The sequence below is a fragment of the Solea senegalensis genome, linkage group LG2, assembly GCF_019176455.1.
Source record: "Solea senegalensis isolate Sse05_10M linkage group LG2, IFAPA_SoseM_1, whole genome shotgun sequence".
Classification (NCBI taxonomy): domain Eukaryota; kingdom Metazoa; phylum Chordata; class Actinopteri; order Pleuronectiformes; family Soleidae; genus Solea; species Solea senegalensis.
In genome coordinates, this window is record NC_058022.1 from 4,726,977 (window position 1) to 4,740,797 (window position 13,821).

Genomic DNA, 13,821 nt, shown 5'->3' on the forward strand with positions numbered 1-13,821 from the left:
CAGGTCCACCACGACTGAACGGTTGCTTTTTTCCCAGAAAATTGGACCCACCGCCTCCTGACCAGACTAGATGCTCATTGGCCCTGCAGACCATTTGAATTTGAGACCGCTGGTGTAAAGCATTGAAATTGAGTGGTTTTGCTCATAACTGTTGGCCCCAGAAATGTTTGCGTCCATGTTTTCTTCCAACTATAACGCCATCAACTCAACTGACCCAACATGGAACACGCCTATGAATAATTTCCCAGTCTGGGAATCTATCTTATCTAATCCATCCATCCATATTACCACCATTTCCACCCACTCATCTCACAAGAGGACTCAACAATTAAAAGTAATCCAATTACTGACTGTAATACGCCGCAGCATGCACAGACTAAGCATTAAGTTGTTCATCAGAGGACAGTCTCATGACCAAAACCACTTCAAAAACCTGCTTCCACTTAATTGAATAAACACTGCTCTATGTGACAGAGTCAGACTTAAAGGATGACGTAAGATATGAAAAATCAAATCAACTCCCTTTTGCACAAAGTGTTCATTCATTCAAAACAACTTTGAAAAGTCATGAAGATTTAAGTGCAGACACGAAATCACTTTAAGTATCTGCAGTCGCCTCAGGGGGATATCTTTATTTTCTCTATGTGTGTGTGTGTGTGTGTGTGAACTTGTAGTTGTTGCCTCTTTCTGACTTCTGTTCATAAACACTGATCTTTTTATACCATTTACACCTTAAAGTAAATAATCTGTCAGCTGCAGACTTTTCATAGGAGGCAGATTTGTTTATTTCCAATAACATAATTTGCTCTCTCATCATCCTCCTCTACCTCACATATAGTTCACACACTGGTATAATGAAATTAGATTAAGATGGAGCGAGAGATAAGGCGACTTTAAAATTATTATTTCATTTGCTCTTATTATTTTTTTTTATTTGTTTCATTTTCTACACACTCTGGTCAAAATTCCTCAGAGACAGTCCTCCAATAAAACGTACATATAGGTCGTATGCAGGAATTACGACCTATATTTACGTTTTCAAAACATGCGCCCCGAGCGGTTGTATACATTACAGCAACCACTTCTGCCTTAGACGCTGTATCTAGTGGCTTCGCCGTTGTCGGCACCGGCAGTCGGTGCAGTAGCGAGAGCGCTGCGCCGGAGCGCGGTCGACCATGGTTCGGTCCCAAACTATACCACCTTTTTAATATTTTTTTTTAATTTTTACTACCTAACCCTGTCTTTTTTGCCCTAACCCTACCCTCAGTAACATCTGTGCATATTCGAGTTGGAAAATACTACCTTTACGTTGCATTCAGGGGTTTGAAAAAAACGACCCACAGTCACGTTTTCAGAAAACGACCTATATGTACGTTTTCAGAAAACGACCTATATGTACGTTTTCAGAAAACGACCTATATGTACGTTTTCAGAAAACGACCTATATGTACGTTTTCAGAAAACGACCTATATGTACGTTTTCAGGGGTTGAAAAAACGACCTATATGTACGTTTCAGTTGGAGGACAGGTTGTTCCTCAGCTCCACGCCAACCACATATAACAGTATTTCTGATTTTCCTCCAAGTACCACCAGAGGAAGCTTGTGCCACCGCTTGAGAACCATGAGTTTAGGCCGACTGTCCAAATGAATGTAAGTTAGTACAGTGTCCTAAGAAGAATAGCTACATAGATGTGTGAGTGTGTTTGTTTGTGCATCTCCTATGGAAAATGAGTGAAGAAAAACCGATCAGGTCTGTTTCAGTTGTGTCAGCTCAGCTTCAGGAGTTTTCAGGTGTTATTCTTGCTTAAGTAATATATGTATATAATATGAGAGTCGCTCATAACAGCGGCATTTTGTCACAATGGGAAGTTTGTTAAAGTCACTCTTTAACCAGATTTACGGCAGCCTTTGTGATCTGCTGCTATAACACGTCACTGTCTGCTGTCATTTAAAATTCCACTTTAATTAGTGCTATTTAACTTTGCACACGTTTATAATGTCGTGTCTTGTGTGTTTTTAAATTTTGATTTGAAGCCGAGAGCTACCACTGCACTAAATGCCGTTACGAGTACACATAAAGGCAATAAAGACTTCTTGAATCTTGACTAAAAACAGTTTAAACCAAGGTTTATGTTTAGAAAATAGGCTATTTTCCCCCTGCTATGTATTATTTCACTTACTTTTACTGCAAAAAGAAAAGATCAAATATGCAAATGAGCCATGCTCTGGACCTGCCCACTCCAATCTTGTCCGCTCAGGCCACGCCCATTGCACGATTAGATCTTTGGATTTAGCGTTCAGATAATCGAACTTTACAATAAATTCGATTATGCATTTGACGTATAACGTGTGAATATATGTATTTAATATTGCTGTAAATCTGGTTAAAAGCTACTTTAAAGAGTAAAACGTGGCGTCTCTGTTTTAAACCACAATAGATCCTCAACAAATGGTCTAATCAGGTCTGGTCAGGTCTGGTCTGGTGCGGTGTTTGTGCTCAGGCATATTTTTTTTGTCATCATGAGAAAAACAGCGCACGTACCAAAGCAGGAGTTTATGAAGCCGTACCAGCTGCAGCCGCTGCGCCCCAGCAGCCACTTGCCGCGGACGCTGGAGGCGAAGCTGAGCGTGGTGCCGAACAAACACACCAGCATGTCACTGACGCTGATGTTCAGCAGCAGCATGTTCACCGGCGTCCGCAGCTTCTTGAACTTGCAGAACAGGAGCAGCACGACAAAGTTGTTGAGGAAGCCGAAAGTCATGATGAAGCCCAGCACCACGGACAGCACCGTGAAGCCCGTCGGGGAGAGTCTGCCCCGGTACGCCGGCGTGTCCAGCAGCTCCTGCTCATCGCTCAGGTTGAAGCTGTAATTCAGACCATCCTGACCAGAAAACATCCTGGTGTCCATTCATCGGAGCTCGTTTTTTTTCACTCTTGACTCCGCTCAGAGCAGCGCATCGCTCACCTCTAAAGTTCACGAAGACGCTGCGTCCATGCTGTTGTTCCTTTGGCACGTGCGACCGGCGCGAGCCCCGTGTTCAAAACGCACATTCCTCCACTGATGGTGATGATGAAGAAGAAGAAGAAGAAACTGACACAAAAGCAAAGTGCCACCTTTTACCTAAACGCATCTCCCCCTCAGTCACCACAGTTAATTTAAAGGATAGTGTAATTATTCTTTTCTCTTACACAAAGACTCAATCTCTCTCCTGTTGTGAACTTCGTGTTGCGGAAATGTTCCGTTTTAGTTTGGGACGGATCGCAAATCCACGTTTCACAATCGGGGCTCCGGTCGCGCGTAAAGTGCTGCGTAAAGTGCGCGCTGCTCCGGCAACCAGTGGCTTTTAAAGACCACTCTCTGACGTCACGAGGCATGGGGATGACAGGGGCTACAAATGGGGAGGTGCGTGTTTGTGTGTTTAGGTTAGAGATGAGGCTAAATAAGGGTTAAGGTTTGTGGTGAGTTGTGAATCGTGGTTATTGGTTAAGGATTACACAATTACACAATAACAGACTGGTTGTGATTAGAAATGAATGGAAATCCATAGTGTCCATGTAGGAATTGCTGTGTTGTATGTGTACGGGCAGTTACAATTTGGGTTTTAGGTTTAGAAGAAGGTTTAGGTCAGGTCCGGGGTGTGGTTATGGTTTGGTATTAAAGCTAGGGTATGTAAGATTGCTAGAAAAAACTTGTTTATTGTTGAATTTCATCCAGAAGTTGTTTTGGGATCACAGCTCCTCATCTAATGGGTATAATGTTGTAAAGGTTTCTGCCTTACTATGAGATAATGTTTGTTGTGATTTGGCAATACACAAATGACGAGTAATTACAGGAATATACTGAAGTATAAACGGACACACTCTGGAATCTCTTCATCTCTGAAACTCTCTCTCTCTCTCGACGCTGGTTTTATTGTATTTATCGTCCTTTTCTCTTTCCACTCTTTTTAAATAAATGTTGGCAGTTGCTGCTGCTGCTGTAGCAGAACAGCCAATGGTAACGTCCCATGACACTTGGTCAGATTAAGTCTCTGAGACAGGTCAGTTTTACTCTAATGGTGATTGTGTTGTAATCCTGCTCAGTACATACTGTATGTGCTTGGCTGAAGAGCCAACGGTGGGAAGTTATACCATCTGGTGGATTATGACTGAACGCCTGGACGTGATGATACTGTAGCACCGCGGATCTTTGGATAGCCGGGCCTCAGTCTGTGACAGGGTTGGGGAACTCTCGTTCGCCCCTCTCCTTCATTGAAACCCATATTTGTGGAGAATATGGTGCTAAATCACTCGCAGACGAGTTTCTATTGAAAGTCAGCTCTCGATCCAAGCTTTTGGGCCAATGGTAGCTCATCTTTCAACGGGAGGGTTGTGGGTTTGATTAATGTCTCCAAGTATCCTTAGGCAAGACGGTTTAACTTTAATTTTTACTAATTTTTTTTTACTATTACTATTTACTATTTTACTATTGTATTGTATTTTTATTTTTATTTTATTTTATTTTATTTTATTTTATTTTATTTTATTTTATTTTTATTTTTATTTTTATTCTATTCTCATTTGTCTTAACTGAGCTGTTGTGAATGTGTGTTTCCCCCCTGGGGGAGGAATAAAGTCATTCAATTCAATTCAAACACCTGTTACATGTTAAAATACAGTTTTAACAATTGAAAATGAAGAAAAATAAAAAGAGTTTTGAGATGTCACATGTTACATTTGAAACTTGAGTCTGTCAATGTTTCTTTGTCTCTTAAAAGAAAAAAAAAAAGAAACTTTTAGAAACTTTTTCCTGTGTGCAAAACTACAGCGATGCGCTTGGGTTTAAAGGCAGAAACTGTAGTGTAACGCATCATCGAGTGATCATCGACTGGAGACTGGAAAAGCTCTGTACTGTTTTTATTATTTTACCGACCATTACTGCACTAATGGTCATGGGCAGTCAATAGTCCTCGTGTGTGTGCGTGGCACCATTGCCAACAGTTCAGAAGAAAAGAAGAGACCCAGAAATGACAAATCAATAAATGATTACTTCTTCTTTTTCTTCCACATTGCAAATCACTAAGGGCTGACGACACCAGGACAGCGCGGCGGTTTCCATCTTGCGTTCCATAAGATGGGGGGGAGGGATTATTTTTATTGATGCCACACAGCAGCACAGTTCGAATTGACACAACAGCACAAAGGGTAGAGAAGGAAAAATACATGAATAAGAAGAAGAAGAAACAAAATGCAGAAGCAAAGCAGCGTGTCATCTGAGACTAAGTTAGAAAGTTTTCCACTGACGGTGCTGGCACAAAGCAGCCTCACCTTTGATGGCAACAGACTACTGCCCCCTGCTGTTAAGGAAAGTGGTTTCCTCTCACTCACACATAGAATGTGATTGCTTGTTTCTTTTGGGCCAGTGTTGACGCGGCGTGTGCATGTGTGTGTGTGCGTGTGTGTGTGAGTGTGTGTGTGAGAGACAATGTCCCACGCCTCAGATGTGAGACCAGAGAAAGTGCAGAAAATGACTTCATTCCTCTCACTTCACTAACCCCAGTGGTGCTGAAAGTGTTCTTATGAGATCACTGATAAAAGAAAAGAAATAAATAAATCCTGCTTACTCTACCTTTAAGGTGAGGACAGACACTATAAATGAGTGACCTCACAGCCAGTGATAGAAAAGCTAATATATTATTATAATTTAGCAGTGGTGCTTCTAAAAAAAATAATTAAAAAAAAACATTATTTATTTATGTTTTTTATGAATGAATCTTTACACTTGTGAGTGGGAGACGTTGCTGTACAGTCACTGTATTTGTCATCAGTGAAGGACACGGCTTGCACTCCTCATACAGTGTAGTGAAATAGTATGTGTTCTTGTATTTGTGGCAAAGCGAGGACATTTTGGCTGCGTCCTCACTTCTTCAAAGAGCTTTTTGTGGGGGTTGAGACCTGGTGTAAAGGTATAGGTAAGGAAAGATCACTCAGTTGTGATCGTTAAGGGCTATAGGGCAGGACTATTCAATTATTTGATAATCGATGAATTGGTTTGAAGCTTTTTTCATGATTAAAACAAGATTTCTGAGTGTCTTTTTTATGATTAACACTTTTATTTTATTTTTTCATTTATAACATACGTCAAAGGGCTACACGGTGGTGTAGTGATTAGCACTCTCGCCTTGCAGCGAGGTTCGAGCCCCGGTTGGAACAAGGGCCTTTCTGCATGGAGTTTGCATGTTCTCCCCGTGTGTGCGTGGGTTCTCTCCGGGTTCTCCGGCTTCCTCCCCGAGTCCAAAAACATGCAATGTGGGGATTAGGTGAATTGGACACTCTAAATTGACCATAGGAGCGAGTGTGAGGGTGAATGGTTGTTTGTCTCTAGCTGTGTGTGGCTCTGCGATGGACTGGCGAACTGTCCAGGGTGTACCCCGCCTATCGCCCGATGTAGCTGAGATTGGCACAGCACCCCCCGCGACCCTCTGGTGGAGGATAAAGCGGTTAGATGATGACTGACTGACTGAACATACGTCAACAGAGTAACCCCACCCCCATCAAGCAGACCCCACCCCTGTCACCACCATCCACACAGATCTCTGTTGGAAGGAAGAACAAAAAACAAGATGCAAAGAACAACTCTGATCAGATAACGCAACCCATTTTATATCAACACAGCATGGGGGAGAGGGAGACGGCAGCTGATCCAGGGTGAGATCCGTGCAGAAGCGGCTGGAGGAACGCCGGAAGTCAGAACCAGCAAGATTCAAGTTCCTGATTCAGTCAGTGTATGATGTCCTCCCAAGTCCATCAAACGTGCATTGCTGTGAAGAAACACCAGCATGTCCACTGTGCCCTGCAAGAGGATCTCTGGAGCACATCTTACGCTGCTGCTCAAAAGCCCTGGGAGAGGGGAGGTACAGATGGAGCCATGACCAGGTGCTGAAGATCATCTGCACTGGAATCCAGCAGAGTAGATACCAGCCCCCAAGAAGCCCGAACATTGCGTTCCTCAGGGCTGGAGAGAAACTTCAGTCACAGCGAAAGGTTCCAGCTGGGCATGACTGGCAGCTGAAGGTGGAACCTTGGGAGGCAGTTGAAGTTCCCAGAGCACATCACGAGCACAACACTCTGGCCAGACATGGTCTTAACATCTGAGAGTTCAAAGCAAGTGGTGCTGGTGGAACTAACCCTCTGGAAAGACCGGATTACGAGCGGAAGAAGGCAAAGTATCTGCCTTTAGTATACAAAAGAACTAAAGACCTATCAATGCTATCAAACCTTATCTTTATCTTTGAGGGACAGTGAAAATTGTCTCTCTAGTTTTTTATCAGTTATTTCTGGTGGGACCACAGGCTGGGCCACTATGAAGCTGGCTATGGGCCACATATGGCCCACGGGCCGCCATTTGAATTGGCTGGGGCTAGGGAATGCATTATGTCTGTGAGGGAATCCAAATATCACACCAACCAATCACAGGGCAGAAAACCACGAGTCAGAAGGTTTAAAAACTGAGCATCAGAATGGGATAAAACTGCGATTTCCAGCAAAAGGAGAATGTGGTGGTAATAACACACCACACATTCTGTTGCATATCCTTGAGTAAATTTGGTAAAAGTAATGTAAATATGTAAGATAGGAGATAAAAATGTTGGAAAGCATTGCTCCCCCGTTCCTTCCTCCCCACATACTAAAACCAACATATGATGTCCTTGTCCTCTCTAAATATTTAAGATATATAAGAAAAACTGAGCCTCAGGCATCCACACTTTAATCCTCTCAGACGTGTACATTTTTATCTGACCACCTTTTGACAAACTATTCAACTGGAACACAACAGCCCGTGTTGCGTCTTCATTATGAGACGCAGAGACATTGACTCCTCCTCCACGTGTGGCTTTGTATGCCCTATCTCTATTGAACATATATGTTAGGTCTGCATGACAACCTCAGATGAATGACAGTTCTGTATAGATGAAGAGAGAGACAGTGGCGGAATAAGAGGACACTCTGCATTGCTTATCTCTGCTGCTCATCATTTGAGGCCTGTGCAGAGTTTGATCCAGTCCCAGGAGAGCAAGTCGTCCTGAAACTGGTTGACGGACAGACGGAGAGCCAAGAGACAAATAACCTTTCTCCGGTAAATTGGACACTCTAAATTGACCGTAGATGTGAGTGAGCGGATGGTTGTTTGTTTTTATTTGGCCCTCCCTTCAGAGCTGGGAACTAAAATGGTAGATTAATGAATAAAAGGCATAGGAGTCGCCCCCTGGTGCTATATCCATCCTATCTTCTTTCAAACTGAAAGGCTCCATTTGTTATGTAGAGCTCGTGGAGGTGTGGCCAACCACCTCACCAACTAAAACCACTAAATAAGAGACTAACTGAAATAGAGAAGATTCACAGGAGGGCTCGACATGGGCCTTTAATGCACAGGCATAATCAAAACATTACCAATGGTTTGGTTCTATTGGCATTTCATGAGCCTGCTTTGGTTTCCTCTGGATACTGCAGCCTCTACAAATGTGTCTCAGAGAAATATGCAGGTTAATTAGTGACTCTAAATCTAAAAAGGTCAGGCTGGATGGAAAATGTGAATTGGTTTATGTTCAGAGAAGCTATAGGTCGTATCGTGGTGTACACGGGGCACTTGGCCAAATGTCAATCGAATAACAAAATGATGATGACGATAATGAAGTTTGAGGAGCTAATAGAGCTCCAGCAGCTGACGTCACACAGTCACGTCCTGCGACATTATAAATCAAAGCAATGCCATAGTGGGGCATAGTCCAGTTATTTGCATGTGTGTGTGAGTGTGCGTGTGTGTGTGTGTGTGTTTGTGTCAGATGGTTCATTAGCAAACATCTCTGTCCTGACAGATGGATTTAATCTGGACGGTTTCTCGGAGGAATAAAGAGTAAAATGACCGTGTAATGCGTCATAAATGTAAATCCTAAATTTCTTCTGCAAACAAAATTGAAATAAATACACATAAGACACTGAATACAATGCAGTTATTGTATTAAATAAAATACAAAACTTTCCAATGGAAAATAAAAAAAAGACCTCCTCACTAATATTTACACTGTGACTGAAGCCAAGGCCCAATTGTGTTTGGTTTTGTGTGACAGTGGATTTCACAATGTTTGCATTGTGTGTTGTTTACAGTCTTCAGATAAAACAGTGGGCTTAAGAAGCGTGTTCCATCACAGATATGTTTATGTTGGCTCCGCTTTCTAGCATTTCACAGATGAAATTGATCAGTGAGCTGTGACCTCCAGGACTCGGAGAACTTGGTTATTATGGGCGGAGTTCGGGTGGGTGCGGTGCTTTACAAATTTATTTTGAGGACCACCACCAAAAGCCACAGCTGTGCTAGATTAACAGCACTGGTAATGATCACAATAATTTCTGTAATGGTTAATACACCAGTACGTAGAAGCTCTTTAACCCTTAGTGCTCAAAGGTGCACCAATGGTAATTTGCTGTGGGAATAATACAGAACTCTTTATATGGACATCCTGGGGTTATGATTCAATTTATATCGCACTTTTAGTTGTGATATGAAGTAGCAATAATTGTGTAGAAGTCACAAAATTAGACTGTTTTTCTTCTCTTTTTGTTCATAAAAATGAGCCAAGTGTGTTTGAACTGTGACATATGTGACAGTATTTGCGAGCGTATTTCCAAATTTTGTATGGTTCCGTTCCATTTTGTATCGTAACGTATCGTGCTGTATGGTATGGTATCCTGTTGTATGGTATGGTTTTGTGTCGTGTTGTTTCGTGTCGCGTTGCGTCGTTTCGTATCGTTCCGTATCGTATCGTATCGTATCGTATCGTATCGTATCGTATCGTTTCGTTTCTTTTCAGTTATTTACAATTAACTGCATGTGTTGAATTTTGAACAGTATCAAACATTAACAATAAAAGAAATTGAGTCTTGTGCAAAAACAGGCCAAATAAATGCACTATGCACAGTCGTTTTTCTAACTCCCTCTTTTCTGGCTACAAAGACGCTGATTTCCCGGGTTCCTGAAACAGACAAGCGTGCAATTACCGTAATAACCACAGGCTGGGGCTTTCAGAAACTGTCGGAATTTTTCCAAATTACAAATAATGCAAAGTGCACTTGTGCAAACGTGTTGTAGCCGATACGCTCGGTATTAAAAAGGGTTACAAAAATACAAAGAATAAACTGCATTACTGGGTATTAAAGTCCTTCTGAATAAATATGTTCTGGTGAGATCGGCGTCCGTCCTCTTCCCATGCAACTACATTGGCTTTCACATACTAGAATCAGAATCAATGTTTTTCTTTGTTTGCATTGTAAAGTTCCTTGTAAAGTTTTTTCCCAGCGTGGGCTGCCTCAAGTATACATACTGTATTTACACACTCATGCAGTTTTTATGGGGAGTATTTCTGCCAATACTACCGTACATATTACACAACACACCTTTTAATATATGGGATGCAGCGCAGTAAGATCAAACTACACTGTAGAGAGAAGTACAGTTGTCAAGAAATATTACATTTAACTGTTGCATCACGTTCACATAATCTTTGGGATTATACGCGCCGTCGCGTTTGCCGTGTCACCATCTGACTGTCAGTTGGGAATTAAACCAAACCATATAGATTGTTTACACAGTATGTCGTCCATCTCTTGTGTTTATTTGCTATTGTGGGTTTCTTCCAGCAGATGGAAGGAAACTGGAGGGAGGATATTTCTGTAACATGGCAGGAAATTTCACAGGAAGCTATAGAAAGTGAAATGATTCGTCCATTTTTGTTAAATACAATTAATGTTGTGTTCAGTTGAAGTCAACTTTATCGACGCCATTGCTTTAGACGATCATTCGGGTTACATTTGTCCTTTGCATGCCAGAAGGTTACTTGTATTTTCAGTCTCTATCATAAACAGAGACCATAATCATCTGAGGGGAAGATATCAGTGCAGACCATGAATAAATTAATTGCGAAAAATCTGTTTCATCGTCCTTTGATCGTCCTTTACCTTTGAATCAGAGGTGATGTTTGTAAGACCGTGTTTTTTTTTTTTGACGTTTGTCTGTTTGAATATGGGCAACTCAATGTGTTAATGTTAAAGGGCATATGTGGATATTAATAAACCTTACAGATCAACTAGATCGGCAATTCCGTGCCGAAATTTCGAGCGTGCCTGCCGTTCTTGCTGCATACGTTGTCGGATGCAGGACTTGTGCTGGTAAAGGATTAAAAGATTGAACCTTTAAAAGATTTTTTTGGTATTTTGGTGGAATCACCCTTTAAAAGAGAATAACTTATAAGCCCCTCCCACTCCCTGATGCCCCCTCCCACTTCCGAACACCTGTATTATAAAATCTGAAAATGTGGATTGAACCTTTAAAAAGCTGAAAACGTCGAAAAAAAGTACAAAACGTAAACCGCGATTGTTTAAAAACCGTAACATGTATCAAAACTTTTACTTAGGTGAGAAAAGTCCCAAGTCTTGTGACTCATTTAAAGTAACAATCATGTTTCTACCTTTAAAGTATGACGACACTGTGATGCTCCAATATGGGCTTGATTTTACGGTTTCCCATTCACTTCAGTGCATTTTTTTTGCGATTTTTGTTGCCATGGTTACTCAAAAGTCTTAGAAAAGTCATAGCACGTTTTGATATAACGTGTGTGAGGTTTTCCTCAAAACTGTGGGAGGAATAGTGCGGCTGTGCAATGCCTTGCAGTAGCAGGCACTACTTACAGGCCTGGAGGTATCAGCAGAATCCTTCCACACTGATAGATCTTTAGATCTGAGTGTATTCAGTGGTCTTCCTGCTAGATCTTTTTCTATTTCTATTTCTTTTAAGTGAAAAAAAATATGATAACAAATAAAGAATGCCATAAAATAGATAGAAAAACGTAATCGCTCTGAGCAATGTAACTTACTGGTAGCCGTTGTTTCCTGGATACAGCAGCAAACTGCTTATAGTTGTTTTTCAAAATAAAACAAGCACAACTAGATGATAAAATCAAACTTTATTTGTATAGCACACACACAAACTTGGTTTTATAGTGTATCTTAGTGAGGACACATCATGGATATAATGAATTCCCTTACCCTAACCCTGATCATCGCAACTAAATCCCTCACCCTGACCTGAAACCCAATTCCAACCCTAACCATACAACATGTCTCCATCTTAAAATGTAACAATTTATGTTAAGAGGACTTTTTTTTGTCTGTCCCCATAAGAAAGACAAGTCCCCACAATGTCACCATATTGTGAGTAATATCTGTGAACACACACACACACACATACACACACACACACACACACTACCATGCTTAAACATTTAGAAGGGGAGGAGTGAAAGTGAAAAGGACACCTTTTAACTGTGCAAAGACTACGCTTATAATGTAATGCATGTCCAAAGTGAGACCTGGGGCCTGAATTTCATGTGGACCTCTATTACGAGCTCCACACATTATTGTTTAATTCATTTCTTCCACCGAGATGGGTATTTTCTATCCAGCACTGAATATTATCACCCTTTGTGACACTGTCACATCGAGGCAGCAGGGAACTTCACAACGGCAGCCTTTTTTATTAGGAAAACAAAGTTGCAAAGGCATCTTAAAGGACACTGCATCACTTCTATCTCCACTAGAAAGGCACTTATTCAGGAAAAATCTGTGGGGGGCAATTCCCTACCAGTTCTTACAAATACATACGCAGGAATAAAGGCCTCACAGAAAAAGGAGAAATGGAAGGAAGGAGGAAATGTTATTTCACAGCATGCAAAATGGGAGACCAGAGGCAGAGTAATAATAATATAATACAATAGTAACAATAAAAATATTATTGGCTCCCTGTCCAATACTCCCAGCTAACAATATTTGGTTCCCATAGCATTCTGGGAACATTACCTTTTGGTTGCGGGAACATTCCCTGAAGGTTCCCAAAATGTTCCCCTAACATTACTATCTTGTACAAACTCCTCTTCGTCATCAACAAAGCCCCTAATAACCTTGCCCTCTCTTATATCACTGACCTTCTCCACCGCCATTCCCCCCACCCGCTGTCTCCGATCTGCTGACTCCAACCTCCTGACCCTCATCACCAGAACTGCCACCACTGCCTCAACCCTCTGGAAATCAGGAACTCTGAATCATAATTACAGATCTTCAAATCACTGTTCGAGACTTGTTCAATGGCATTCCTATAGCTTAACCCTTAGTGCACCTGTGGCACAGAATGGACTTTCTGGGGTGTGTGTTTAAAGGTCACATGTGTTGTTGAGTCAAAGTTATGATTCATTTCCTATTCATATTTTAGAAAATAATTGTGCACAATTCACAAAATAGCCTGTTTTTATTTTATTTTTGTACAACAAAAAACCAAGCGAACTTTGAAATGAGACACATTTCCAAATTTCACAAATTCAATCCAATTTTCTTTTGAGTACTTTTTGCTCAGGAGTGTTTATATAGTTGGTAAAAAAAATAAGATAGGATGTGCTGAAAAAAGGATAAAAAACACTATATTGCCTCAATGCTCTGTGTTCGAAGGGTTAAACCAGCCATTTTTTTATTAATTTATTTTTTACTCTTTCCTTTTGTTATTTAGTAAGTGTCTTTGAAAAGAGCTATAGAACTCTGATGTTTTATTATTGTTATTATTAATAATAAAATAATTAAATAAAATGGTTTATTGAAAGAAACAAATTAATACGAACACTTGAGGTAAAAAAAAAATACTTGGGAGGAAGAAGTCACATTTGACAAATACAAATACATCTGAGTAGACAAAGGGTTTACAGTGTGAAGCTGCTTTCACTGCTTCACCGTGGAAAGTTT

General features: G+C 41.0%; 1 protein-coding gene across 1 annotated transcript in view; it reads right to left on the bottom strand.

Moving 5' to 3' along the window:
- The window catches only part of tmtops2b (teleost multiple tissue opsin 2b), a 32,095-nt gene extending 28,789 nt beyond the window's left edge, over positions 1 to 3,306 (bottom strand). The window contains exon 1 of the mRNA XM_044017291.1: positions 2,545 to 3,306. Within this exon, the coding sequence (XP_043873226.1) occupies positions 2,545 to 2,911 (367 nt within the window). The 5' untranslated portion in view covers positions 2,912 to 3,306. The remainder of the gene's footprint in view (positions 1 to 2,544) is intronic.
- Between the last annotated feature and the right edge of the window lie 10,515 nt (positions 3,307 to 13,821).